Genomic DNA, 27,175 nt, shown 5'->3' with positions numbered 1-27,175 from the left:
CAGCCCGTGAGTCGCTGGAGAGAGTACAGTCATCTAAGCTTGTACTTCTATTTCTCTGTGGAATATCAAAAATAATAAATCAATCAATTAATAAAAATAGTAATTTGTCTGTTGTTAAAGTCTGTGAAGTATGATACTGCATATTCAATTCTGCTGGGACAGGTTTGCCAAATACATGAAAAATCAGTCAAACAGTTGAGTAAGTAAGCATGGCAGCTTGAGGTAGTATTGAAGTATTGAATTTATTCTTCGATGAATACTGTGAGAATTTTTAAAAACATTTTGTAAAACCGGCTTATAGATTTATAAATGTAGAAATAAATAACCTTCTCTTCAACTTTTTCAATCTTAATCCAATTTGGGTAAATACAGCAATGTGGAATTTCAGTCTTTCCCCAATTGTATTTGCAGTTTTCTTCTCACCATTTGCAGTGTTCAGTGTTCTGTGCCCCCCATCACATGATGTTTTTGTTTAGTCTGTGCATGATTATGTTCATAAAAATTGTTGTCCCTCTGACTTGTTTTGTAACTGTGGGGTTGGTTTATGGCAGAACCTGCCAGATGATTTGGTTATGAAAAATGTGGGCTTGGATATTTTGTGCAGTAGCTTACTGAATTTGAAGTCATCTTATAATCTTTAAGAAGCACGTCATCATTATGCAGGGATTACCGTTTGGGTTAATGTAACACTCTTTCCACTCTCTGTTGTCAATTTGGGAAAATGTAGACGGTCATGTGCTCTCCTCTGAGGCTTGCCAGCCTCAGCTGACGAGCAGTGGTCACTGGTGCGCTATGAGATCTGCCATCCCGGCCAAGTGAAGCCTTCAACGCTACCTAGATCTTGGGGCCCATTCACACACTAATAGCGTGCCGTATCAGGATGAGCTGCTTAGAAGCCCTTGAGCTGCTAAAAGGGAGAATGCATTGACATCCGAGTGATGTTAGATAATCTTATATGTCGGATGTCATGAAGTAAAGATACCATGCCTTCAGAATACAGTCTTCCCCTTGAATCTTTTCAGATTTTGTGCTGTTACATGTTATAAAATCTTAATGTATTGTGATGCATTTATATTAATTTCAATGCAATGCATTGTAATATCTTACCCCTACACCACCACAATAAATTCAGCACTTTCATGATGCAAAAAGAATATTTATTATCCAACATTTTTTCTCATTTACAAAAGTATTCACTGCCCCCCGGAGTCGATGCTTTGTAGACAAGCCTTTGGCAGCAATTGCGAGCCTGAGTCTTCTGAGGTATGTCTGGATGAGCTTTGCACATTTAGATTTTGGAATTTTTGCCCAGTCCTCCAAGTAAATTTGCTCCAACTCCGCAATGTTAGACAGAGAGCATGAGAGGGCAGCCAATTTTCAGGTCATACCACAGACTTTCAATTTGATTTGGCTGGGCCATTCTAGAATACTGACCTTCTTGTTTTCAAAACATTCTTTGTGTAGATTATGTAGATATTTTTTTGCTGTGGACTTATAGCAATTACACTCTTGGTGGACCTCGTTTCAGTGTGATCTCTGGGGAAAATGGACTACACCTGGCCCAGTTTAGGTTTTTAACCCATTAATGCCCAGATTTTTCCCAGAGATTTCTTACATAAGCATCTATAGTCATCCAAAAAATATTCACAGATGGAAAAAGAGACTTCCACAACTTACTTGCCCACAGGCTTAAATGGGTTAATATAAAGAGGTGAATACTTTCCAGATTTTAAAAATATAATTCTGAAGACATCAACATACTGTACTTTATTTCATTTTGATTTCATAGTTACTAAAATAAGAGAAGAAATGTTACCGCAAAAGGAGAATAATCAGTGGGGGTGAGAACTTACTGAAGGCTCTGTATAACGCAGGTAATGGTTTGCAGACCAGTTCCCAAAACTCACTGGATAACAGTGCACAACTTTGTTTATTTTTTATTTTTAAAAATAAATGTAGCACCCAACTTGAGGCTAAGCCTGTCCAATTCACTCCCTAATTTGTAATGGCAAAGTGTCTGCAAATGTGGCCGTGTTTGTGCACGAATCCCACTGTCAATTTGGGAGAAGGTAGACCTGTGTGGTTTTACTCTGAAACATATGATTTTACCACCTTCTTTTCACACAGTAGACTAGAGCTAAACTCAAATAGAGGGAAGTCGGAGGAAGCACTTTCATTTGTGGCTTTTGTATGCAGTTTTTTTGGGCGACCGATGGACCAGCAGGGATCGCTAGATAGTGATAAATGCTGACCCCTAACTGACTAAACACTCCCGTACCCTGGGTGATGCAGTGGCATAACCCTATGGAGCTCCAAGATCTAAGATCCAAGACCATGGGCCATCCAGCAGCCCATAACTTTTCACATTTAGGTGCAGTTCAATTGGAATGCCGTGACTATTCCGTGTCCCTCAATACTAGCTAGACTGTTCAAACAATTGGCCCTCAAACCACCCTGTTATCTGTCTCATGAGGAAATAAGTTGTGGGGTTGAATGTGTGATGTTGTAAATATTGCTCTCACTAACAAAAGTCTGTTCAAGCTCCCTCTGAGTTAATTTCTGTGTAACATGATATAACCTTGCTTTATCAGGGGTAGACCTGGGACTAGCATTGTTTTATGTGAACTCATTTTAATGAAAAACAAGACTAAATAATGTGCGTCACTCACTCACATACACACGCACACGGATTTGTGATTTGTCTACCTCAGTTTCTCGATAGGTGTTACAACTGCTTGGTTCTAGGCCATTTAAAGATTGGTCAAAGATTTATTTGTGAAATATACACCGAATACTGTACGTGCACATGTATACTGTAACACAACAGATTCTTTATGTCGAATGATTTTGCTGAAATAAAGCATGCTTTTCTGAAGATGTTCTGGCAGATCAGATGTCCTCTGTCATGCTCAGACAGGAAATAACACTGTTAAGTTCACTCCAAGGTCTTCAGAGAGGAAATGACAGGATTACTAGTACTCAGCAGGTGTGTTGTGTTTCCTCAGAAAAGAGAGGAAGAGATGGGGGCGCGAGTCTGGGAGGTGCAGAAGGAGCTGGAGGAGCTACAGCAAAGGACTCAGAACATCCCACAGGTACTGCAGATAGAGAACAGCAGACAAGTGCCACTCACAATACTGCAGCGGTAGTTATCTTAGTTACTGTGGTCATTACAGTAACTGTGGTCATCACAGATACTGTGGTCATCAGAGTTACTTTGGTTATCACAGTAACAATGGTCATCACAGTTGTATGCCATGAGTTTCTGTGGTCACTTTTACCCATCTTTTGTTTTCATTGGTACATCTTTGGGATTCTCAGGACATCATATTTATGACAGCGGTGGAACAGTGGATCCCATGTACAGTTGCTTGTAGTATATGCTCCATCTATATGCTGCAACTGGTGAATGTATTGCTGGTTATCAAACTAAGCTTATGCTTTATCTTTTCAGGGGTCTCTACCAGAGCTGCAGGTGAGTAAGCTATCATATGAGAGCTATTGGATTTAACCAATGCAAGACAGTTAAAATATGTGACGTGGATCAGAAACTGATGTGTCAAATAACATTCCTTTATTACTCTTCACCAGACCAACGCACAAAGCAGTTCAAGCTTTGAGATTGACTGTAGAGGAGCTCTTCAGTTCACAGGCTGTAACTGCTTACTGTGGGGAAAGTTTCACCACTGGTCTCTCATAGGTTTTAATGCTCATGGGGTTATATATTTTGCATACACGCACAGGCTTTGTCACATTCCCTGTCAAACAAAAATAACGGAACAAAATTGTCTTTGGTGAACCGTGGTACTTGAGTGATGTCACTAAGGCTCCAAGCTTGCTTGATTACGCATCATTTTTTATTTGCCTTTCTGAGTAAATAGCTTGCAAGGCATGGTTCTTGCATGTCACGTCACTGAAGACATGGCATCAGTGATAAAATAGTGAAAGAGGAGTAGTGCTTTGCTAAAAAGCAGCTGGGTTCTGATTACCCTGCTTGACTAAACTGGCTGCTAGCACTGCTAATGAGTAAAAGCATCCATTAATGTTACAGCAAATTAAATCACTTACAATATTATACAAGTAGGTTCTGTAGTTTTTGCTTCGTTATGCTACTGTGTTATGAGGGGTATGAATTCCGAGGTTCTGTTTGTGATTATCTCTGAATAAAAAGGTGAGCACGACAGAATGAAGTGTTTCAAGACTTTGGTATAACCCACATTCCCAAAGGGTTCTCCTGTAGTCTGTATGCATAATATTTGGGAGATGGTAAGATCATTATGGAATCCATAGATGGTATTTTGATACTCCATAGAGGGAAGTTCTCTTCAATATGTGGGAATCAGAGTAGGAAGAATATCTCTGAAAGAAAAATATCTGTAAAAGAATGCATTCATCTCCTTCTCCTGACTCCCCTCTTTCTCTCTCCCCCTTCCTCCATCTTTTATCGCTCCCATTTTCTCTCTCTTTCTCTCTGTCATTTCTTCCTTCTTCCCTGTCTCGCTCACTGTCTCACTTCTTCCTCCATCTCCCTCTCTCTCTGTCACTCCTTACCTCCTCTCTCTTTCTCTCTCTCTCCCTTCCTCCATCCCTCCCTCCCTCCCTGCTGTGTTCAGGCTCAGCTCGCACAGAAGACCACCCTCCTGAGTGAGGCCAAGCTGAAAGAGCAGGAGTTCCAGGAAACGGTAAATGGACTGCATTTATATATCGCTTTTATCCAATAACGGTGAGCATATGACCCCTTCTACTGTCACCCACTACACCCCACAATGTCCCCTTCATACAGCTCTACTGTCACCCACTACACCCCACAATGTCCCCTTCATACAGCTACTGTCACTCATTACAACCCCAAATGTCCCCTTCATACAGCTATTCTCACCCACTACACCTCAAAATGTCCCCTTCATACAGCTCTACTCTCACCCTGTACACCCCACAATGTCCCCTTCATACAGTCACAATGTCCCTGCCATTTGCCTTCACACACTCCTAACTGGTCACAACACACAAGACACTTCACATGCCCGGTCTGTCCCCCACCCAGTGCAGTGTTCCCAAAGCATTAATGAAGAATTGAGAGGCTGAACAAGGCTTATATTGTGCCACTGATTCTTATCCACCTTGAACTGTTTCACCCCACTCATCTGGAACACAGTTTTTTTCATGGCATTAACTTTATTGAAAATCACATCTGTTTACTCTTATTTAGCTACCACCACACAGCTTTCCCCTGCCTCGCATGAGCACACACTGTCTTGCGTGCACACACTTTCGCACATGCCCATGTACATGCTGTGCACACACACAGAGACAAGCACACACAAAGATACTCTCTCTCGTATATTTATGCATATCCCATGAACTTAATTTGAAGCAGCAGTATCCATAATGCCAAACAGACAGTGTTAGACGCATGCAATATGTGGGTTCGTTCCATTCAGTCACCGTTGTTGTTTTGGTTGATAAGTTTCTCTGATAATGTCTTTCTTGTGAGATGCATATATGGAGAACGGTTCCATTAGTTGACATTTGGTTTTGCTGAATTTGGTTATCTAGATCCACACACTAGAGGACAAACTTCGATGTGTCCACAAGAATTCAGTGGTGACTCACCTAGGATCTGCATATGGAGGTAAGATTAGACCATAACCTGGGCCTGCCTACGAATACGGCCAATACATTTGCACTGGAAATACGACCAAACTAAATGTGTTGAAGCTCTACTTTTGCAAAAAGCTTCTGCCTTTTTAAGTGATGGACATTTCATTAAAGAAAATAAACAAAGATACTGCAGGTGGTATACGTTTCTGAAGTGAATGATGTCTGTCATCATAATCTGTAATGTCCAGTAAAATATTCATGCAGAATTTTTCCATTTTGATACAGAGATCTGTAAACCCAATGGCTGGTATATGGTGTGAGGCCGAGCTGCTATGCTCATGTGTCAGTGGTTGAGGAGTTTACTCTCTATCAAGGCTTATTTAAGGATTCAGGCAATTGGAAAAACTATCATCATTTTTGCTGCATTCATTTGCTACAGAAAACATCTGGAGGACACATAGGTTCAATAAGGGGCCATCAGCAGTAGTGCTGTGTTAAATAAATGATTTATTTGACGTGAGCATGAACTGGACAAATGAGCTGTCCAGCTGTTGAGCTGAATCTTCTGGCATTTTTCACAGCAAAAAATCCGCTGCTCCAAATACCCAGTCGTCAATCTGAGGCCTATCTTTAGTGCACATGCTCTGTTTAAATGGATCAAAAAGGCTGGGAGACGGGAAACGGGATTTTGAGGTCAGGGGGTAAGGCACGGTAGCCCTCTTATGTACCGTTCCAGTGTCATAAAGGAGGATCCCCTTTCAGAAGGGGGGTAGTAAAGGGAGTTAGAGGCTGGGGTGGGATGGAGGTGTAATGGGGGTTGGGGACGGATGGGGGTTGGGGAGGAATAGGGGTGTAATGGGGGTTGGGGAGGGATGGGGGTGTAATGGGGGTTGGGGAGGGATGGGGGTGTAATGGGGGTTGGGGAGGGATGGGGTGTAATGGGGGCTGGGGAGGGATGGGGTGTAATGGGGGCTGGGGAGGGATGGGGTGTAATGGGGGTTGGGGAGGGATGGGGTGTAATGGGGGTTGGGGAGAGATGGGGTGTAATGGGGGTGTAATGGGGGTTGGGGAGGGATGGGGTATAATGGAGGTTGGGGAGGGATGGGGTGTAATGGGGGTGTAATAGGGGTTGGGGATGGATGGGGGTGTAATGGGGTTGGGGAGGGATGGAGATGTAATGGTGGTTGGGGAGGGATGGGGTGTAATGGGGGTTGGGGAGGGATGTGGTGTATTGGGGGTTTGGGAGGGGGATGGGGTGTAATGGGGGTTGGGGAGGGATGGGGTGTAATGGGGGTTGGGGAGGGATGGGGGTGTAATGGGGGTTGGGGAGGGATGGGGGTGTAATGGGGGTTGGGGAGGGATGGGGGTGTAATGGGGGTTGGGGAGGGATCGGGGTGTAATGGGGGTTGGGGAGGGATGGGGGTATAATGGGAGCTGGGGAAGAATGGAGGTATAATGGATACAGGTCTTTGTGTGCTTTGTTTTTCATTTTTCATTTAAACAAGACCAGGTCAAAACCTAGTATATGGCTGGACCTAACTGGACCGGTGGTGTAACTTCATCACTCACTCAGTCACTCAGTCACAGACATTCGTGTTTGTAGGGCTGGCCCCGCTGTTGTGGTCCAGCAAAAAATATGGAGCCTCTTTGATCAGTTATCAGTAATTAAAGTGTGTACCTTTCTGATAATTGCAGCTTATGTATCAACAGTAGAGCCAAGATCTAATGTCTGAGTGGCCAGTTATGAATCTATAAACTTGGCGCCCAGTGGTGCATCAAAAGTAACAGATTATTGAAATTTCAGTTTATGCCTTAATGTGACAATGGAGTAACATTTTTAAAAAATGAGTGGCCTTCAACTAAAACATTTTTTCATAGAAGTGCAGTCCTCTATCTCATTCATTTTATACTTTAAGTAGAATCAGCACCCTGTTTTATCCAACATCTTGAGTTGAGTGTGTTTCATTTCATAATTTCCTTTTCAGGGTTCTCCCAGTAAGGAGTATATGCTGAAATAACAATGACATGACACAGGAGGATTTACAGTATATTGAATGCAACAATGTGACGAATATCACTTTAAATAAATGTAAATAAATGACAGGCAGTAATTTACAACAAAATTAACAATATAATAGTTGGTTCAAGAAATTATTTGAAATCCCTGAACCCTTTTAAATAAGCCTTTACACACTAGTAAAATTACTGTACCCTTCTGATTACTGAAAAGGGAGTTCTAAAAGGGATGAAGTCCCGCAGAAGCGATGACTTTAAAGTCCACATAGATCATCCTTGTACTGGTAATCCAAAAAAGGAGAAAGCACTGTAGCTGGCATAAAACATGAATTTAAGGAGTTCCATCTATTCACAGCAGCCAGCTCTTATCCGAGCAATCAGGCGAGGTTACGAGCTGGGCTGCCCAGCCTGTCTTCTATGTGTCAGCATCTGGCCAGCCTGAGACAGTCTTTCCTTTCCATCAAAGTTGTAAAGTTTCATGTTGAATTATCTAGGGATGCACAATTTGAAAATTCTGGGCAGATGACCATTGTGTTTGACATATTAGCACAAGAGAAAACTGCAACCAAGTTTCCACGTTCATGGAAGATGAGCACAGACGCTAACTTATGAAGGAAAAAGGAGGAGGAGGGCATGAGTCTGTAGAGCTATGGAGTCTCTGTGCTTTGTGAGTTTGGAAAACGATTAAATGAAAAATGAGTAAATGAGATTCAGATGACTAATGCACTTTTTGAGCGTGATGTTTTTGCTGAATTTACAGCGTCAGCTGTGCATCAGATGCATGCCCCTGCTGTGCACGTATGTTCCATCATGTCAGCTATTATCTTAGCATTGGGCCGCTACTGATAAGCTCATTTTAAGGTTATCAGTACTGATACAACCATTACTGATAGAGCCTCTGGGTTGTGGAGCGTCCCTGGAATTGTCCCTCTATCCTTGCTTTCAGATCAAAGCGGCATCTATCTGACTGTTCCTCGCAGGTTAATGGCTTGGGCAGTTGGGTCAGTTGTTGGGCATGGATATTCACTGGCTTTACTTCACTGGCTTAATCAGGCGCATGGTGACTCCATCGCTGTGTATCAGTGCAGTCACATTTGCGGAAAGTTCATTCCGTGTGGGTACTTTACTGCTGTATGTTCCTTGCTTCCTGTTGAGTTTTTGGTCTTTCTGTAACACATACATACACGCACACATGAATACACACACACACACACGCAGCACATACTGTTCCTATAAAATACGAATGGAAAGAGCTTCACATTTCTATAATTTGGTGAGATATTTGGCAGGAAGCTGGGGGTTAACAGTTAGCCCCCTGCTGACATACGACTGTACATCCATTAGACGTGTCTCTCACACATCCTTTCATCCTTCTTGCCCTAAATCAACAACTGAGGGTGTTGCCAAGTTTGGTGTGTTCTGTCCCCAAACTTTCAAGTCTAGTATAGATTAATTCAGTACGGGAGTATAAGAAATATGTGTGTGAGGCATACACCATCGGGATGCACAGAACAGTATACACTGTACACCACAGTACTGTTCAGTACAATATACACCACAGGGATGTACAGAACAGTATACACTGTACACCACAGTACTGTTCAGTACAATATACACCACAGGGATGTACAGAACAGTATACGCTGTACACCTCAGTACTCTTCAGTGTAACATACACCACAGGGATATACAGAACAGTATACACTGTACACCACAGTACTGTTCAGTGTAACATACACCACAGGGATGTAAAGAACAGTATACACTGTACACCACAGTACTGTTCAGTGTAACATACACCACAGGGATTACATTACATTATTACATTACAGGCATTTGGCAGACGCTCTTATCCAGAGCGACGTACAACAAAGTGTATAACCATAACCAGGAACAAGTATGACGAAACCCCTAGAGAGAAGTACCGGTCCAAGTGCAGGGAACAACCGCATAGTTCAACTTGGACCCTGAAGGTTAAACTGATTAACACTAACACAACGAGAACGGCAACAACGCAATCTATGGAAAAAATACAAACAGTAGTTAAGACAGTTAATGCACCTAAGTCACCTGGGATGTACACAACAGTATACACTGTAAGCCACAGTACTGTTCAGTACAATATACACCACAGGGATGTACAGAACAGTATACACTGTAAGCCACAGTACTGTTCAATATAACATACACCACAGGGCTGGTCAGGACAGAAAGAGGTGTGATGTGTCTTTGTCGAAGTGAAAAGGCCAGCATGCCAGCCCAGTCTAAAGGGCCTATGAATAGAACTTGATTACCCTATTTACCATGTTGATCTATCCCCAGGGGTTCCTGCGCATGTTTTAAAGGAAATAACTGCTCATGTAGAGAAGGCAGCAGTGTAGCTGTGGGAACTCAGCGCTGTCCTGGTTCCAATAACCCAGTGTAATGTGCTGCCGATTGTAGTGTGTGGTGCTGGGAGGGAGGGAACCAGCGTTCCTGAGGAATGGGATCACTCGGAATGGGTTTTTTTAAAAGCAAGCAAACCTATTAGCTGAGTGCTGCGCTGTTGACTTGGCGGAATGGCGGGACTCCAGCTGAAGCGGATTGGAACCCCTCTGTTTAATTTATGAAAGGCTTTCTGTTCTGCTGCATTGAAAGCAAGGAGAGGCCGGTTGCATAATGGCTTATCATGAGGTGCAGAGCTCCCTTCCTCTCTGTAATGGGAGTGCACTCCCTAAATGGTCATATTCGTAGAGAGCTTTTTATAGTTGTTCTATTTAGAAATTAATCTTCATTTTGGCTCTTCTTGGTCCAAATCCAAATATTTTGCAACGCCTGGTTCTGATTCAGAGTTCCTTACAATAAAGGCCTTGGAAGTTTCTGGACCATTATAGCAGCTTTCAGCTCACGCTGCAGACGTGCCGTGTGCCATTAAAATAATGGCAGTACACAAAGCAGTTGAAATGCGGTCTTCGTAGAAGCTGAGTAGGTCAGCATGTCTGCTTTTCAAGGCAGTCTCTGTAGGTGGATATCTATTTTGTATTATTTCCCTGAAGTGGTTGAAGAAAGGGTGAGTGTTCTCTTCAGACACTTCTCTGGCTGCACCTCACTCGCCAGCTAAGGAACTCCCTGTGATTGCTGGCAGTCAGCAGGTACTTCTGAATTTAGTTTTACTAATGGAGTTGCAGAAATCAACAATAATTGAATTATTGGTCATACTGTGAATTGTCTTGATCAGCACAGCATGGGTCAAGGATGAAATTTCAGGTGAGAACAGCAGTTCCAAAACAAAAAAAAAAACACCTGATTGCCCAATGCTATACACATTTAAATATGGGGTAATCGCTGTGTGGAGAACACATGCAAATGTGTTACATGTGTTCCATCCCGTTTAAACATTATGGGAGTGTATACAGTATAGCAATGGAGATTCAGAAAGTGTGTATTGGGTTAATCCATCTCTCTTCAGGAGTGCCAGTAACAGAGCAGGAAATGTTGAATAAGAAGAATGAGTTCTTGCTTGGCTGGATGACACGTTGAATCACCCGTTATAAAATTAAGAAGGTCCATTGTGTAATGGTGTACTCGTAATGTGGGCATATTTCCTGTAGTTGAAAGAACAGCATATTATCAAAAATGGTTTAAGGGGGAGCCGCCTGTAGCTAATTCTGGCTAACTTGTCTTGTGCAGATGGTAGACACTACGAGGCCTTGACGGAACCCACCGAGTTTGAGTACCTGAGGAAGGTTCTGTTTGAGTACATGATGGGCCGAGAGACTAAGGTAAGACAGTATCACCTACTCAGACCAATAAATGAGATAATTATGACGATTATGCTGCTATACATTATGCAAGATCTTCATTGTTATTTGATTATTCAGATACAAGGTATGTCTTATCACCCTGAAAGGTGTCTTTTCACTTTCACTTTCATCTGCTGACTGACTGAATTTAATGTAGTCATCTAAAAATATGGAAACTTTAACTACAAAGACTACAATTCCTGTAGTCAGCACAATTAACAAAATATAATTAATAGTAGAATAGCACGTAACGGATGCAGTTGCAGGAGATATTCTAAAAACAATACCCATCCAGTTGTTTCAGAAGATCAGATTAATGTTACACTTTAATGTGTAACACATTTTTTCTGACCCATCTACTTCTTACTCTGTAATGTCATGATTCCACCAAGCAGTGCCTCAGTATGCACTAGTGATGCTTTTCCCATTTGGAACGTGCTTTGCCAGTGTCCCTCAAACCAGTTCTAGAAAGAAGAACACTGTTCAGACTTTAAGTCCGATGGCAGATAATTCCTTAAACAAAACTTGGCTTAAGGGCTGTGTACAAGTACATGACAATTTCCCCATGGATCTATCCAAAAATACATGCTAAACTTTATCTGTCATTACTCAACAGTTATAGCTTTCACCTGGCTTCTTTCATGTGTAGACCAATATTTTAATGGGTATAAATTCAAATACAAAAGATTGTGTGTGTGTGTGTGTGTGTGTGTGTGTGTGTGTGTGCATGGACACACCATCTTGCGTGTACATTTGCATTCGTCATTGTGTGTGTGCATTTGATTGTATTTTGATTGTCACACACATTTTAGCCTAAATACCCTACTCAGCAAAAACATCAGCAGCATCCCTGGTGTATATCTTTTAAAGAATTAAAGAATATATCTTTCCAAGCATTAAAATCAGCAGGTATCCTGAACTAGCACACTTCCCCAAGGCCCTTTTCAGTAAACCGCAGGACACCGTGACTTCATGAAGTGAGATTTCCTCCATGAGAGCTGTGGGAAGTTGCCCCAGCAGCCCAGCGGTGCATATTTATCACCTGAATCACGGCACACTGTCTGCAGCACAGCTGGTGCCTCTTACCGCGGCAGCGCTGAGGCCGATTGTCCGCCTTCGTCTGGGAAGCCTACTTACGCTGGCGGATTTATTGCTGTAAGTTAGTTTGCCCACCAGGAAGGTCAAGCCTGAAGGTGTGTTGAGGTCATTAATTTTTTCCGAGGCCTAATTGCTCCCAGACTGGGCCGATTCTACAGGGGAAATATTATTCAGGCCTTCCACTGACAACGGGATGGAATTGGTTGGGCCTGTACCCCTTGAGTATAAGACTGCACGGACGCTCCACGGGACAGCACGCGTTGAGTCTGGCAGGATTCGAGTGGGAAGCTGTGTTCGGCCCTCATGCGTTCAGGTGTACGCGTGTGAGAAATGTTCTGTCTTTTTGCTTTTCCCTAGACCATGGCCAAAGTCATCACATCTGTGCTCAAATTCCCCCCTGACCAGACTCAGACCATCCTGGAAAAGGAGGACTCCAGAACACTTGTAAGCGCCAAATTCCCACTTGTTTGCTCAAGCTTTGACCCCTTTAGGAAGAGTCAACGTTTCTATGCTCATCCCGGGTTAGTGGAGTGTGGGCCAGACGTTCTGCTGGTGCTGTCAGTTCTAAGAAGGTGCTGGCAGTCATATTCTCCCTATACCTCTCTATTATCCTTTGCCTCGCACTGATTCACACTGACTCACACCAACTCATGTTCGCCAAGAGTGAGAACTAGGAAGAAATATTCCATACCTGAATTTAATTTTCTCTATTTAATTTAGACTTTTCTGTCTTAAGACCATAACATGTGAGCCTGTATGTTATTCAGTTTATTCTGTGGACATTAAGTTAAATTATGTAAAGGCTTAGAAGCTCTGCAATTATGAAATTCTTCAATAAAATAAACAGCTATGAATTCAACTGTAGCTGTGCTATTGCTTAAATTACTGCTTTTATTAACTTTTATTACTGAGAGTATCACATACACAGAGCCATACCTATTGTATTTCTTTATTATTTTTAGGAGAGTGGACAATGCGGCCTCCTTTTGTATTCTTTATTTGGCTCAGATAGGGGGAAAATCAGAGAGGGTTACAGATAGAGATAGAATCACAGTGTAGAAGGTGCCATGGCGGGGATCACGCCCTCAGCCACATGGGGGGGGGGGGTTTCATATGGTTGTGTTGGCCACCCTGTGGACAGCGCCACACACGTCTTACCCAGAGCCGTAACTATTTCATGGTGCCCTGCGTGAGAATGGTAAAACAGCATGGGATTGCTGCAGTACAAATTCTGAACTTAACCATGAACACACACACACACACACACACACACACGCACACACGCACACATGCACACAAACATATACAGTAGCAATAAAGGAATGGAGTAGTTCAGATTTTTTTGTTCTTTTGACCCTCTATTTAATATTGTGGTGTGCAGTTACTTTATTTTCAACTGGACAGTTCTTCTCACTTACAAATCTTATAATTAATATTTATAGTAAAATATCATAAATCCTAAGATTTATTTTAAACACAAATTATTTTGTGTTTTTAAAAATGTTGAATGGGTTTTTACCATAAAGTGCTGGCATCTGTTTTGCCAGAACGTCATCAACTTCTGTCCTATAAGAGAAAAAAATCTCACTCCACTGTATGTGAAGCACACATTGCGTGTGTAATTCTGCTGAATGTCTGTTGCTCTTTTAGACATGGCTGCGCTGAGATCTTACAGCGGTATCAATGATGGAGCTGGGGAAGGAACTGCTGCTGCAATATCAAGTTAATGTGGAGTTACACCGCTGACGACTTGAACTAAACTGACGTCTGTCCTCTTGTCTTGGGTGGGTGTGTGTGCGCGTGCATGCGTGTATTTGTATGTGTGTGTGTGTGTGTTCCCATGTGTGGTACATAGTGCAGGGGAATGGTTATAATATCCCAGGGAGTAAATAAGCAGAAGGTGTGGCCCATAGAGATTCTTCATATCTGCTTTGGGGCTAATAATAATGCTTTTTTTAAATAATGAATTTTCAGTTGGTCAAAGGTTTATGTGTTTTTCTGTTTTGTTTTTTTTTTTTTTTCTTGGCTTGAGGTATTTTGAATGAATGAATAGTGCAATAAATTAGATTTTTTTTCTGTTTTAGTTTTTTACTGTTTTCTGTTCCTTTTCTCTCGATGTGTAAGCTGAATCTACTTACCTATCTCCTCTTCCATCGGCTTTGAGCGATAATGACACTGGATCTAGTACCTCGTTTGTTTACCACGGCTTTTGTACTTTATATTTTATGGATAAATGCAGATTGATGAAAATGCTTATTCTATTGTAAATTGTAAATAAGGAATTTAAATCTGTATATTAAAATCTGGGCATATTGTGATTGTTGCTATATTAATACATTTACAGACAAGCTAATAAAATTTTATTTACAGTACATATATATTTGGTAAATTATTACTGGGTTATTTTCTGATGAACACGTAGAAAGAATAGGATCGTTTCTTTTGGGGTGTAATTATATCACTTAGGTTGTTGATAGATTTTCCCTCTTAAAGCCATCTTTAATATCCACTTGTGATAATCCACCAAATTACGTGTTAACAGTGAAATTATGATCAGATTAGTAAATTGGAGAAAGTGAAAGAAAGATGCGTATGAAAGCATGCTATATTCCAATATACAGTATATACGTACCTACTACAATAAGAACAAACTTGCTAAAACTGTATACACTTCTGTGGGTGTATACAGTACACAGTATACAGTATTCAGTGGCACTATACTGCACATTGATTTTGAAATTAAACCACTGAAATGGGACCAAAAGTATTTGATAATTGGCTGCTCAGCTGTTTTTTGGCCAACTGTGTGTCATTGCATCAATTGTTCATGCACATGAAAGCTAACAAAAGGTCTAGAAATTATTCTAGGTTTGGTTTTGTATTTGTTTCTGCTGTCTCTCAACATGATGAGCACAGAAGTGTCAGTGCCAGTAAAGCAAGCCATCATGAGGCTGAAAATCAGAATAAGTCAATCTGAGACATAGCCAAACATTGGGTGTGTCAAAATCAACTCTTTGGTGTTAAGAAACAAGAATGCACTGGTGAGTTCTGCAATAGCAAACAACCTGGTAGACCATGGAAGACCACTGTAGTGGATGATCAAAGAATATTTAGAATTGTGAAGAAATTTCAGTTGTCAAATAGATAAAAAACACTCCAGGATGTAGGCATAAATGTATCAAAGCCTACCATAAAGAGAAGACTACACCGTTATAAGTTTAGAGGTTTCACCGCAAGATGCAAACCAAGGTTTACGGTTTTCTAGAAAGTAAAAAAAACTACTTTTCTGGACCAGAGTCTTATGGACAGATGAGTATTAATCTATACTAAAATGATGGAAAGAGGGAAGTGTGGTGACATGAAGGAACTGCTCATGATACAAAGCATCCTGCCTCTGGTAGTGTTATGGCTTTGGCAAGAATGGCTGCCACTAGAACTGGCTCACTTGACTTCATTGATGATGCGGCTGCTGATGGCAGCAGGAGGATGAATTCTGAAGTGTACAGAAACATCTCATCTTAGATCCAACCAAATGCTTAGTAACTCATTGGATGGTGCTTCACCTTACAGCAGGACAGTTTCCTCAAATGTCCTGTTAAAGCACCCAAGGTGTTTTCAAGGCAAACTTGTATGTTCTTGGCTGGTCAAGTCAGTCACCTGAACCTGAATCCAATTGAATATGCGTTTCCCTTGCTGAAGACAAGACTGAAGCTCCTGAAACAAACAGGTATTGAAGATGGCTACATTACAGGCTTGGTAGAGCATCACCAGTGAAGATACCCAGCCACTGGTGATATCTATGTGTCACAGACAGTCATCAAATGCAAAGGATTTGCAACCAATTACTAAATATGGTTACTTTGTTTAATATTATGTTAATTTGTCCAATTACTTCTGGTCCCCTAAAATGGGGGAATTATGTATAAAAAAGGCTGTAATTCCTACATGGATCACCCAATATGGATGTAAATATCCTCAAATTTAAACTGTCAGTCTGCACTTGTCTTTAACCTCATATTCTTTGCTTCATTTCATATCCAAAGTGCTGGGTGTACAGAACCAAGGAAACAAACATTGTGTCACTGTCCAAATACTCACAGACTGCACTGCATATTAAAATCATGCTATATTCAAATGAGTAAATCATACAAAAATATGTTTCTGTGTATGCAGTACCGTGAAAAGCATTTGCCCCTTTCCTGATTTGCTGTAATATTGCATATTTTTCACATTAAATGGTTTCAGATCTTTAGACATTTTGTAATATTATACAAAAAGGGAATATATAAAGGGACCCGAGTAAACACAAAACACTTTTTAAAAATGATTTTATTTATTAATTCAAAAAAAGTTATCAAACACTCTTAAGGGGTTTGAGCTTTCATTTATGAAGAAAACTATTCGCTCAACATTTCTACAGCTTTACTGGGAAAAATTACCTTTCTTTTGTTACAGTTTAAAATTAAATAAAAGTGCTGTTGTAAGAGGAAAGCATATGATTCTGTACTAAATGCCCCTGTGTTGGAGTAGGCATATATGCACTTAATAGGATTGAAGGTAAGATTAATAATGGTGAAAAAATGACATTGATAAATATGATTGATTTAACAAATGACTAACTTTTTTTGATTGACGACAACCCTATACGGTAGTCAATGTATAAGTCGACACACATTCCCAGTGAACAGCTACTCGCTCAGGTGAAAAACCGGCTACATTTGGTGACGGTTTTCTAGCCGACCAGGACGTAGCCAGGCTTTATCCGGGTAAAACCTAAATTAATCCAGTCAAAGCGTCTCTCAACCACATTTCCACCCCTCTAGACGTCTAGTTTCCGGTTTTTGGTCACTAGAGCCGCGTTTCCACCGCAGGAACTTTACCCTGGAACTAGGAACCTTTTGAGGAACTCAGTGCGTTTCCACTGCAGGAACTAGGGTCTAAATTTAGTTCCTGGGGCTTTATTTTACCCCCCAAAAAGTTCCTGCTCGGGGGGTAGTACTTTCCGAAAGTACAGGAACCTTTTGGGTGGAGCTTGCAGCGCTGAACATTTCTGATTGGTCGAGTACTCGCAGCATTTTTTTGTATTTATTTTCAACCGCCATGTTTGAAAATATGCAGCCGCAAACCAATTTATTTTCATAATAACTTCAAATCAAACTTGTATGTTATGCGGCGCAGTAGCCTAGTTTTGGTTATAGTCTGCCAACGTCTTGGAATTATAACGTGTGCTCTTCTGTTCTTTTCTTGCTTTAGTATTCGTTTTATAAAATGCTAAGCATTCGTGCTGGGACAGCATTGTACGTAGGCTACCAAAACATTCAAACGGATTAATTCGGTTGCTGAATATTTTCTTCCGGATTTTCTTTGTTAGCCCGTTGTAATTGACTCAAAACGTTTGATACAGTTATGTGAGGTATGCGGTAGTTCTGCGTAATTCACATTGGTGATACAGTAAAAGCAAACTGGAAATCACCTTCCGCACTTTTTGTCAGGGTAAAATAACAGGTTAATCTAGTAATCGTCCCTTTAGCTTTTTCAGACTGCTGTAATTTTACTTTATTTCACTGCCATTCTTCAATTCCACGAAAAGACCAGGAAGACTATGGACTAATTTATGGTGCATGGTTCGCATCTGGAGGGCACACTTCGCTGCTCGGCTAGCAGTAACTTCGAAGGAAAGCAAACGGTGGCTGTACCACTACTAATTAAAATTTTCATGCAAGTCCGAGTTTTCGTTCTATTCTTGTCATTTTGCGATTTGCGATATGGAATTGACGATGAGAAAGTAATCAAACAGCAAATTGTTTACAACGTGTGCATGTTTTCTGCTGTTGTTGCCAGTTATATTGGAAATGTGAATGCATTCTGTCGCTTCGGATGTCAAGACATGAAAGCAAATGTTTACATAAAAACATAATGAATGTGTTTGAGAGGGTATATAAAACAGTTACAATCTGACTATTGGCCTGTTATATCCTATTTGTTGCATAACAACGGTCCAAGTTCAACTACCAACGACAGTTTTGCTTGACAACGGTAAAATAAACCCAAACGGCTGCAGAAGAATATTTCAATTCCAGGTGATTAAATCGATAAAAAACAAAAAAACAAAAGTAACCATATATAATCATTGTTGGTAACCCGTTGTATATAAGTGGAATAAACCCCTCTGGGCTGTCCCGGTTATTAGAAAATAATGTAGGCTACTTCGGTGGTAGTATGGGGTTACAGAAGAAATCATAGGACAGATGGACCGACGACAACGTCGTTTTTTTCATACTCAGTGGGCTAATTTCCCTAATCTTCGCGGGACTTTAGACCGCGGTGGAAACGCAGACAACCATGGGCTGAAGGAACCTTTTAGTTCCTTGAAAAGTAGTTCCTGGGACTAAAAGTTCCGTGTAATTTTGGTGGAAACGCGGCTGACACTGCACTGTGCTACTTCAATAATTCAGCATGCAGTTTAATTAAAACTTGGATGCAAACTACCGTCTTCTATAATTACGAGTTAGAAAAGGGAAACACTATTAATATTTAGGCAAATCCCTCGGTCGTGGCTGTCTCTATTGCACAGACGCAATAGATGTTGTAGGATGTGTGTAAACGTGTGTTTACACCTGTGTCCGGTCTCTCGTAATTTTGAACAATAAAAATAGCCTAAGTTAAATAAAGAAGCGTAACACCGGAAAGTTAATTCAATATGGTAAGTGCGACATAGGCCTATAATGAACTTCCAAGTTCACGTGGAAGACTTCCTAACTAGCCAGCGCATCGTTACATCTTCGCCCCATCTTCAACTTATCCCAGAGGTTTAGGGGTATTCCCAAAATCGAGTCGGACATGTCTATTTTTCATGTGCAGCTGTTCATCTTTCATATTTGTATCTTTCATATGTTTTCACCTTTGCTGTACTCGTATTTCCGACATCAAATTACATGCATGGTGATTTATTTGTTGTAACGAATAACTAGTAGAGATACAGCACGTTTTAAATCCTGTGCACAAATGTACTTCGCTGTTCATAGAGACATTCATGCGTTTCATTGCAGATAAGTGTACCCAAACTTACTGTGTCCTGTCCGTACCCTTCCCAGCCGTGATTGCCCCAAGCATAATTGCCCGGGTGCATGCCGCCCAGGGAGGGAGGGTATGAATAGACTTTGTTGTAGATGGGCCTCCTCCTGTCTCTGGTGAGGCAGCAGTCTAACTGCGTTTGAAGTGTAGCCCCACGACGCCGTGGGAAGCTCAGCAGGTTAATTTGAGTGAAAAAGAGGGCGTCTGGAAGACAGTGTGCTTTTTTGTTGGTTCCAGAATTAGTTGAATCAATTGCTTCTTGAGTAAACTGGCTAAAAACCACGATTAATTTAAAACAAGTACATAAGTAAGAAAAACTAAATAAACTAAGTATAAATAAATAAATTAATGAATGAATAAATGAATAAATATTTACTCCCCTAAGTAGGCTAGACTATAACATGAAAAAAAAACACCTTATGTCTAGGCTACTTATATAAATGCGCCTTATTTACAATGTATTTATATAATTAAGACCTTTAATTTGTTAATTATTTTCATGTGATTAGGCTACGGTAGGCTCGTATATGTCTTGTAAAAATATTAAGTGTCTTGTGCAGAAAGCTGTGAAGGATATCAGCAGATCCGCTTCTCTCCTCTCTAATACGTACAGCAGCGCAAGCCCGACCTTTCCTCCACAAACTTTAATCCCCAAAAGCCATCGTGTGTTATTGATTCTCCAGTTATGCAAAAACAGGACACGATCGTTCAGATTTAGTCATAATTGAACTGGCGCAAATGTCTTCTTGGGTAATTGTATATTTATTCTTTATTGAAGTGCGTAGGATAACGTTATGTAGATGCACATACATGTAAGAAATATTTAAATGAATTATAGTGACATAGCCTAACCTGGAAAACGATTATCAAAGCTTATTTAAATATTTAATTAAAGTGTTGCGATCCGCTCATCGGTCATTTCAGCTTGACTACAGTAGGTGGAGACAAAGCTTTCTTTCCTCCACTGCTTGCTCTTGCGATTTGAAATGTGATGCTTGTCTGCAAAACATACGCCTTACTATAGGGATAGTTACAGCCAAGATCAACTGCGTGCCACTAGTTTCACAGTTAAAAGACAGAAGAGATAGAACCCGGGCAGTTACTTAATGACCCCTCGTATCTGAGGTTATTTTCAAAATTTGTGTTATAAGATTTTAATCCAAGTTCATTTGGCTGAAGAATAGTTTTTGTAGTCTCCGAAACTACTTCAAAATTTCAGCACTAGATTTTTTGTGTGCTTTTAAAAAAATAGCCTATTTTCTCTCTTCGGAAGTGATGTACCAAGGAATGGCTTCAATTCCCGAAAGAAGGTGCACTTTGGATGTATGTTTCCTATTTTTCACAATTTCTTTGGTTTACTCTTATAACATTGATTTAGACCACCCCATAGTGTACCGCGGGCCAGATGGGACGTTCTTTGGATATTCTGTACTGGAACACTTCCACGACAATACACGTTGGTAAGTTAACTAATTGTTGCATAGGCTACTTTGAAAAGTTAATGAAGTACATGTGAACGTAACTGTCCGAATTTGCATCAAAGTGGTACAAGAACGAAAGTAGTTCCGTTATAGGCTACCTTAAATGTATAACATCTTACTTTTACCCTCGTTGCGCAAGGGATTTAACTTGAAATGCGCCAGCTGTTTGGGTTAAAATTGAACAGTTTGGAATGTGAATCACTGCCTCCGAATCAGGCTTACGTGATAACAAACAAAATATATACACCAGGACAACAAAGAAAAAGAAATAAAAAACAACAACACATTAGTTCAGGACTAATCATATGAATAACCAAGAACATTGCGCCTTCTGCAGCTGCCAATGGGGCGTGCACACGCTCATCCGCAATTTCATAGCGACCTTGTGATTAGCCTGGCAGAAAGTGTTTAGATCTTCAAGGTATTATGTATTGCACTTATTTAAGTTGTTCGTGTGACGGGGCTGAGCCTTATGTGTGTGTGTGTGTGTGTGTCACTTTTATTACCGTGTCTATAACGGCGATGCCATATTGGCCATCACAGGGTCTCATAACTTTACTTTGGCGTATACATTAAATTTTTGCGCTTTTTACCCAGTGTGATACTTTAACTCAACACACAGAATATCGGTTGAGCTGACTTGGGTGAGGTCATAGTTGACATCACGAAAGGCAGTGACTTTGTCAGAAATTAATGGTCTCTACCTGAAGTATATTGAACAAAACACCCCGCCTATTTGCAAGCAACGTGGTTTTTAGTTGCAATTCAATAGGTCCTTTTGGTAGGAATAATCTAAAACAGAATATGAAGATAACCAAAAAATAAAAAATGAGTTTGAAAAAAACTGCAGCTTAATGGGTCTAAATTGAAAACATAAAATGTTGCTCAGCAGGGTACTCATCAATACTCAGAATACTTACTGCACTGGGACGGTGAAAAAACGATTATACCTTGTTTAATTTTCATTATCGATGCAACTGGAAAAGGTTAAACAGCCCGTATGTGCATGACTTAAATCTAAACAAGTCTTTCGCTTTATGTAAATATATCCAAACGCAGAATACTTTATGAGGTGAAATACGTTGTTTATTCGCAGTCACACACAGTAGGCCAACATTTCGTCCGATCAAGCTGTCACGTATTTTTGCTACAGTTATTACTAAAATATTAAGTGCATTGTAAGGGCGGGATGCAGAACTACTAAACAGGCCAGAGTTATTTCTTTACAATCCACGAATCCATAAAAGATAAAAAATAAACTGTAAACATTATTGCTATGTGCATCTGCGAAAAAGGGCTGTTAACAAGAAGAAAAGCCTTTAGTGGTCCAAGCACTATCAGCACTGGACCAAAACGATTGAGAAATGCAGAAGCACATCTTTTTAGACCAGCAGATAGTTGCCGTTTCCTGTTTTCAGTGGAACTGGTTTCTCTCTAACTACTCTGAGTTTTTCCTGTAGTTGTGATGCAATTTTACAACAGTTACTTTTGCTAGACACCACAAGCTATTTGTCTACTGCCTCTTGATCTTCCTGGACCCTTCTGAGTATGTACCGAACACTACGCCTGGAAATCTTAAGATTCTTTGCAGTTTCTCACAGGGAATAACCTTGCCACAATATGTTTACTTGGCCTCACACATCTAAGACGGACACTGCCTTTTTTTAAACCATATTTCTTGCAGCTTTAGTTCCCGTTCTGCTTACACTGCATTTGCAAAATGATTTGATAGACTTCCAATAATTTGTTTAATTGTAACTAAAGTCAAAGGAGGTTTCTAATACTTACAATAAACACTTAAAGGCTTTTGGATGGTTTGTGCTGTTAAGAGAATGTTCCACTGTGTGGATGCACCTCATGTATGAATCTACGCCATACCACCACTAACTGTGGCTTGCAGCCCCACAGGATAGTGCATGCTTAACATCACTCAGTGAGGGAGGGTTTTGGTAGATGGATTTGTCCTAGTGTTATTGTGCACAAGAAAGCTGCCCTGGTCAGTCAGACACCTGCAGTCTGCCTTAACTTTTGGAACTTGTCAATATACAAGTTTGGAGAAACTGGAACCCACAGATCTTGGTGCTGCTATATCCAAAGAGAACAGTCTTCACATTCTTTATTAATTCAGTTCACTAAATGCTACATTCAGACACATTGTCACTATGACTTAATTTGCTAACAAAGCTAGGAACAGATGCCAACCAAACAGTCCCTGTCTTCAACTTCTTAATATGAGCTGTCACTGACTATACTGATTAGTGCATCACACTAAATTACTTGTTGACCCAGTAACCGTCAGCAATTTCACATATTTTCCAGTAATACAAGACTGCACCATTAAATTTGGCTCCACTATTAGCATATACCTCTTGCCCCGATGTAGACTAAAGAAATGAAATTCCGCCATATCCAATATGTTCCAAGAGTCATTTTTTTAACTTAAGTTTCATACACATTTTTTAAATTTGCTAAACCTTGAAAAACCTGATTTGGACGAATTATTCCACATGCTAATTATGTTCCATTATTTTTCTCACAATTCAAGGTAACATGGTAGTGTCTGTCCCTGCAACAAAGAGGCACAATGGTCTCCAGCTGTTTCTTAAACAAAATCTGCTGCAGGTATCGCCAACACCTGACTCACAGTTTAGACCAGTAGCCATGCTCGACATTTAAATGTTCAGTGTTTGAGGAATTAACTCTGTCTTCTGCAAGTACAAGTTTGCTTGTAGCTAACAATAATGGAGTAAATACATTGCTAGCTAGATAGCTGACATTACAGGGTTCCTATTGGAGTTGGCATCAAGTGTGCCAGTGTCTAAATAAAGTGCAGTGGGACCTACAAATGAAAAATTGAACTGAACTGAAAAACTGTCTAGGTTACAGCTGCCGCGTGCTAACATCTTGGCTTTGTTATTTTTCACAGAATTAATTAATTAGAAGTTATGTTAGCTATCTAGGAGAATGATGAAGAAATGTTCCTGATAAATTGATACATTTCTTCTGTGATGCATGTTGGCACAGTATAAGGCTGTACTCATTGACTCTCAACATTGCTACAAGGTGCAGAAATGAACTTGTGTGTTGTAGAAGCTGCCCAGGGAAATGGCACTTTGTTGAACCCCTCTAAATATTTTGGCATCGGAATCAGAACAATTACATTAAATTCTTCAATTCCTGATACAAGAAGTTAAAGATTGGATTAGTACAATACCAGTACCAACCAGAAGCATCATTACAACACTAAATGAGAGTCATTGGTGGGGGGAGGAAAGGATTTTGGAGATGCTGGAGTGTAATGGACCAGGAGGGCTGGTGTTGGTGTGTGAGTACGGTAGGAGGCTAGGCAGCTTATTTGAGCATGATGTCCTAAAAAAGGCTTATACGCCTTTGCCAAGATATCACACTGAATGATACACATTAGGGTTGTTCTGAGGGTCTGTTTTTTCCATTCACACTTGCCCTTTTAAAAGTTATTAATAGCACATCTCCATGATTGTGGGAAGGGGGTGATTTAGTGAAATAATGTTTTGGTTTTTAGGCATAAATGACAAGCCTGAATGGTATTGGCTCATTCTTATCAAGCATATTGAAACATATTTTTATCAGTAAGAAGCAATACTATCACCAGCTGTTTGTGAGGCCAGTGAGACATTTGGTTGCTTGTGGTTTGTGCTGGCTTCTGTCAGCATGGCCATTTGTTTTCCCTTTGTCAAACCCTAATGTAAGGACAACTCTAAATTTGCATGACTATGGATTGAAACATCTCACAACTCTGGGGGTGGGCCACTTCTGACTTCTAAAGTGAGGGCCTGGTTGGTTAAGGTCTGTTTCACAGCAATATGCTTGATTTTTTGATTTAAGCCAATGGCTCACAGATGGATAAGTGGCAAAACAAGGTTGTATATGGCATCTTTCAAAAATAGCTTACCTAAATTACCTAAAGTATGTCTCTGGGAGTTGTTTAAGCTGGAGACACACTTGATGATTCTTGAAAATCATCACCAGATTTTCAAGTGAATTTGACATGAGTGGACTACTGCATAACTGGGGTTACCCAGCTTGCAAGATTTAAAAAAAGGTTTCAAAAATCCTGTAAATGTAAAATCCGGCACCCACTATACTGACTATACCATAGAAGGTTATTATTGGTTTTTCAATATTTCATATATGGTTGGATACATTGATAAACACAGATAAATGAGGTTTCAACAAAATTGAACCTACTCTAAATGAGAAAATAGCCTTTGATGAATGTCATAAATGAAAGTTCAATCAAATCTATCCCACTTCTGTCCCTCATTTGGATAGCACAGCGTAAACTGAGAATATTTAATCAGAATTTTGAGTGTTTCCTGTGGTTTAAATGACTCCTCTGTGGTGGCACTTTTGCTTTTGTACATTAAATGAAGAGTGTGGCTTGTGCATTGTGAGGTGAGCGAGTACACCAATCCCATAGATAGTTTGTGAGCTCAGACAAAAGGCCCAAGGCAGGGAAAAGGCCCTGGGACTGGGTAAGGCAACATAAAACAACAATGCGCTTTAAAAAAGAGGAAAAAGGAAATAATAAGAACAAATAAAACTTAAATAGGCACTAATGAGGCTAACTAAGGTCCTATGGGGCTGGAACTGCAGAGACATCTGGGATAGTGCTGTTAGTTTTAGTCAAGCCCTGGATTTAGAGGGCTGAGTGTCTCCTTGGGGCTTTTTCCATGGCTCTTAATGAAATTTGGCTTGCTGTAAGCTCAAGTCTCACTTCAGCTTAACACCTCAACTTGAATACAGTGACAGATCCTACATGTGATGATTAGCAATAAAGTTTGCTTTGGTGAGTATCTTCCTAGCAGTTTATGCATATCAAAGAGTTTTAAAATCCTCTTCAAATCTTAGCAGGGTATTGCCAATTGGTGCCACGTCACACAAGCAACATCCAATAAAGTTTTGGAATTACCACCAATGATTCCCACTTACTGCAGGGTTTCACTAGAAGTGACTTGCAACAGACAGTGGCTCTGCTTTCCTGAATTGCAGAGTGTCTTTGAAGATGACAGTGCTCTTGTCCCTAAAGCACAAACATGGCACTAACATTATCCATATTCACCCTGCAGGATTCCAGACACCGATAAGCTTTGTGGCACGGTGTGTACAGGCTGTAGTAGCCACATACGGCGGCGTGCCACCCTATTGAATGACTTCACACTTCTGTATGTCGCTTGTGTAGCCCCTTCACTCTGCCACTTTCCCTTGTGTGTCTGTTATAAGGGGGACAGAAGTTCCATCAGTTCATTGTGCCATTTGTGTGAAGCATGAAATGTTTACATTTTTAAAATGCTTTTTATTTAATTCAAAAGCACAGGTAAGACAGTTTCAAGTATTTCATTACATAATATGATAAGATAAAAATATTTCATTTGAAATTACAAACAAAAGTTGTTTAATGTAAGCTGAATTTAATGCTAGTATAATGGAATAACACTGTAAACTTTAAAACCAATATATGCATGACAGCATAAATTAAATTCAGGATACATTTTTAAAAAAATCTTATTTTATTTTAATTTTAATATTTATACAGCACCTGTTGCGTATTGTATTCATAGCATCTTCCAAAAATGATTGTAACAAGTAACACAAACAGAATTTATTTAGAGAAATATATAAAACAAAAACCTTATTAATTACCCAATTATTAACATTTATCTGTTGAATTAGGTTTTTATAAGAAACTTTAAAAATAATTGAATCATTTACTGTCATACTTGGGGCAAAATGGATAGAGGGGCAGAGATCATGCGTCCAGCAACAAAACACAAACTTTAGAACAAATATGCCACACTGGGGCACTGTACACTTACTTTACCTTCATTTAAGTTATTAGTGCCTGGCCCCCATTAATTGCTGCTTTCAGCAATATTTATTTTTGGTATGGGCAGTTTGGGAAAGTAAAACCATCCTTTTGTTGATGTCTTCATTGAATCCCTGTTCATCTAGATAATATAGCAGTTGTTCTGTTGCTGAACAATGTGACAGTTCAAAATCCTGACTCAGCTCTGGGCACAGACTGGACTATTGTTTTCACCATATGCTGGATGGAGATATTGAACCACAAGGGTTTTAGGTAAACTG

General features: G+C 40.3%; 2 protein-coding genes across 7 annotated transcripts in view; both read left to right on the top strand.

Moving 5' to 3' along the window:
• golga4 (golgin A4) overlaps positions 1–14,870 on the top strand; it is a 60,729-nt gene extending 45,859 nt beyond the window's left edge. For 5 of the 6 annotated variants that reach the window (XM_035416393.1, XM_035416422.1, XM_035416430.1 and 2 more), the window contains 7 exons: positions 3,006–3,092; positions 3,452–3,472; positions 4,611–4,679; positions 5,554–5,629; positions 11,284–11,375; positions 12,852–12,938; positions 14,145–14,469. In XM_035416393.1, coding sequence (XP_035272284.1) covers positions 3,006–3,092; positions 3,452–3,472; positions 4,611–4,679; positions 5,554–5,629; positions 11,284–11,375; positions 12,852–12,938; positions 14,145–14,159 — 447 coding nt within the window. In that variant the 3' untranslated portion in view covers positions 14,160–14,469. Of the gene's footprint in view, positions 1–3,005; positions 3,093–3,451; positions 3,473–4,610; positions 4,680–5,553; positions 5,630–11,283; positions 11,376–12,851; positions 12,939–14,144 lie in introns of all 6 variants that reach the window. The other variant, XM_035416383.1, reaches the window with a different exon arrangement.
• A 5,973-nt stretch (positions 14,871–20,843) lies between these two features.
• The window catches only part of itga9 (integrin, alpha 9), a 130,466-nt gene continuing 124,134 nt past the window's right edge, over positions 20,844–27,175 (top strand). Inside the window, exon 1 of the mRNA XM_035432676.1 lies at positions 20,844–21,028. Within this exon, the coding sequence (XP_035288567.1) occupies positions 20,844–21,028 (185 nt within the window). The remainder of the gene's footprint in view (positions 21,029–27,175) is intronic.

This window comes from Anguilla anguilla, chromosome 1 (assembly GCF_013347855.1).
Source record: "Anguilla anguilla isolate fAngAng1 chromosome 1, fAngAng1.pri, whole genome shotgun sequence".
Lineage (NCBI taxonomy): Eukaryota > Metazoa > Chordata > Actinopteri > Anguilliformes > Anguillidae > Anguilla > Anguilla anguilla.
This window is presented reverse-complemented; position numbering and strand designations above follow the sequence as displayed.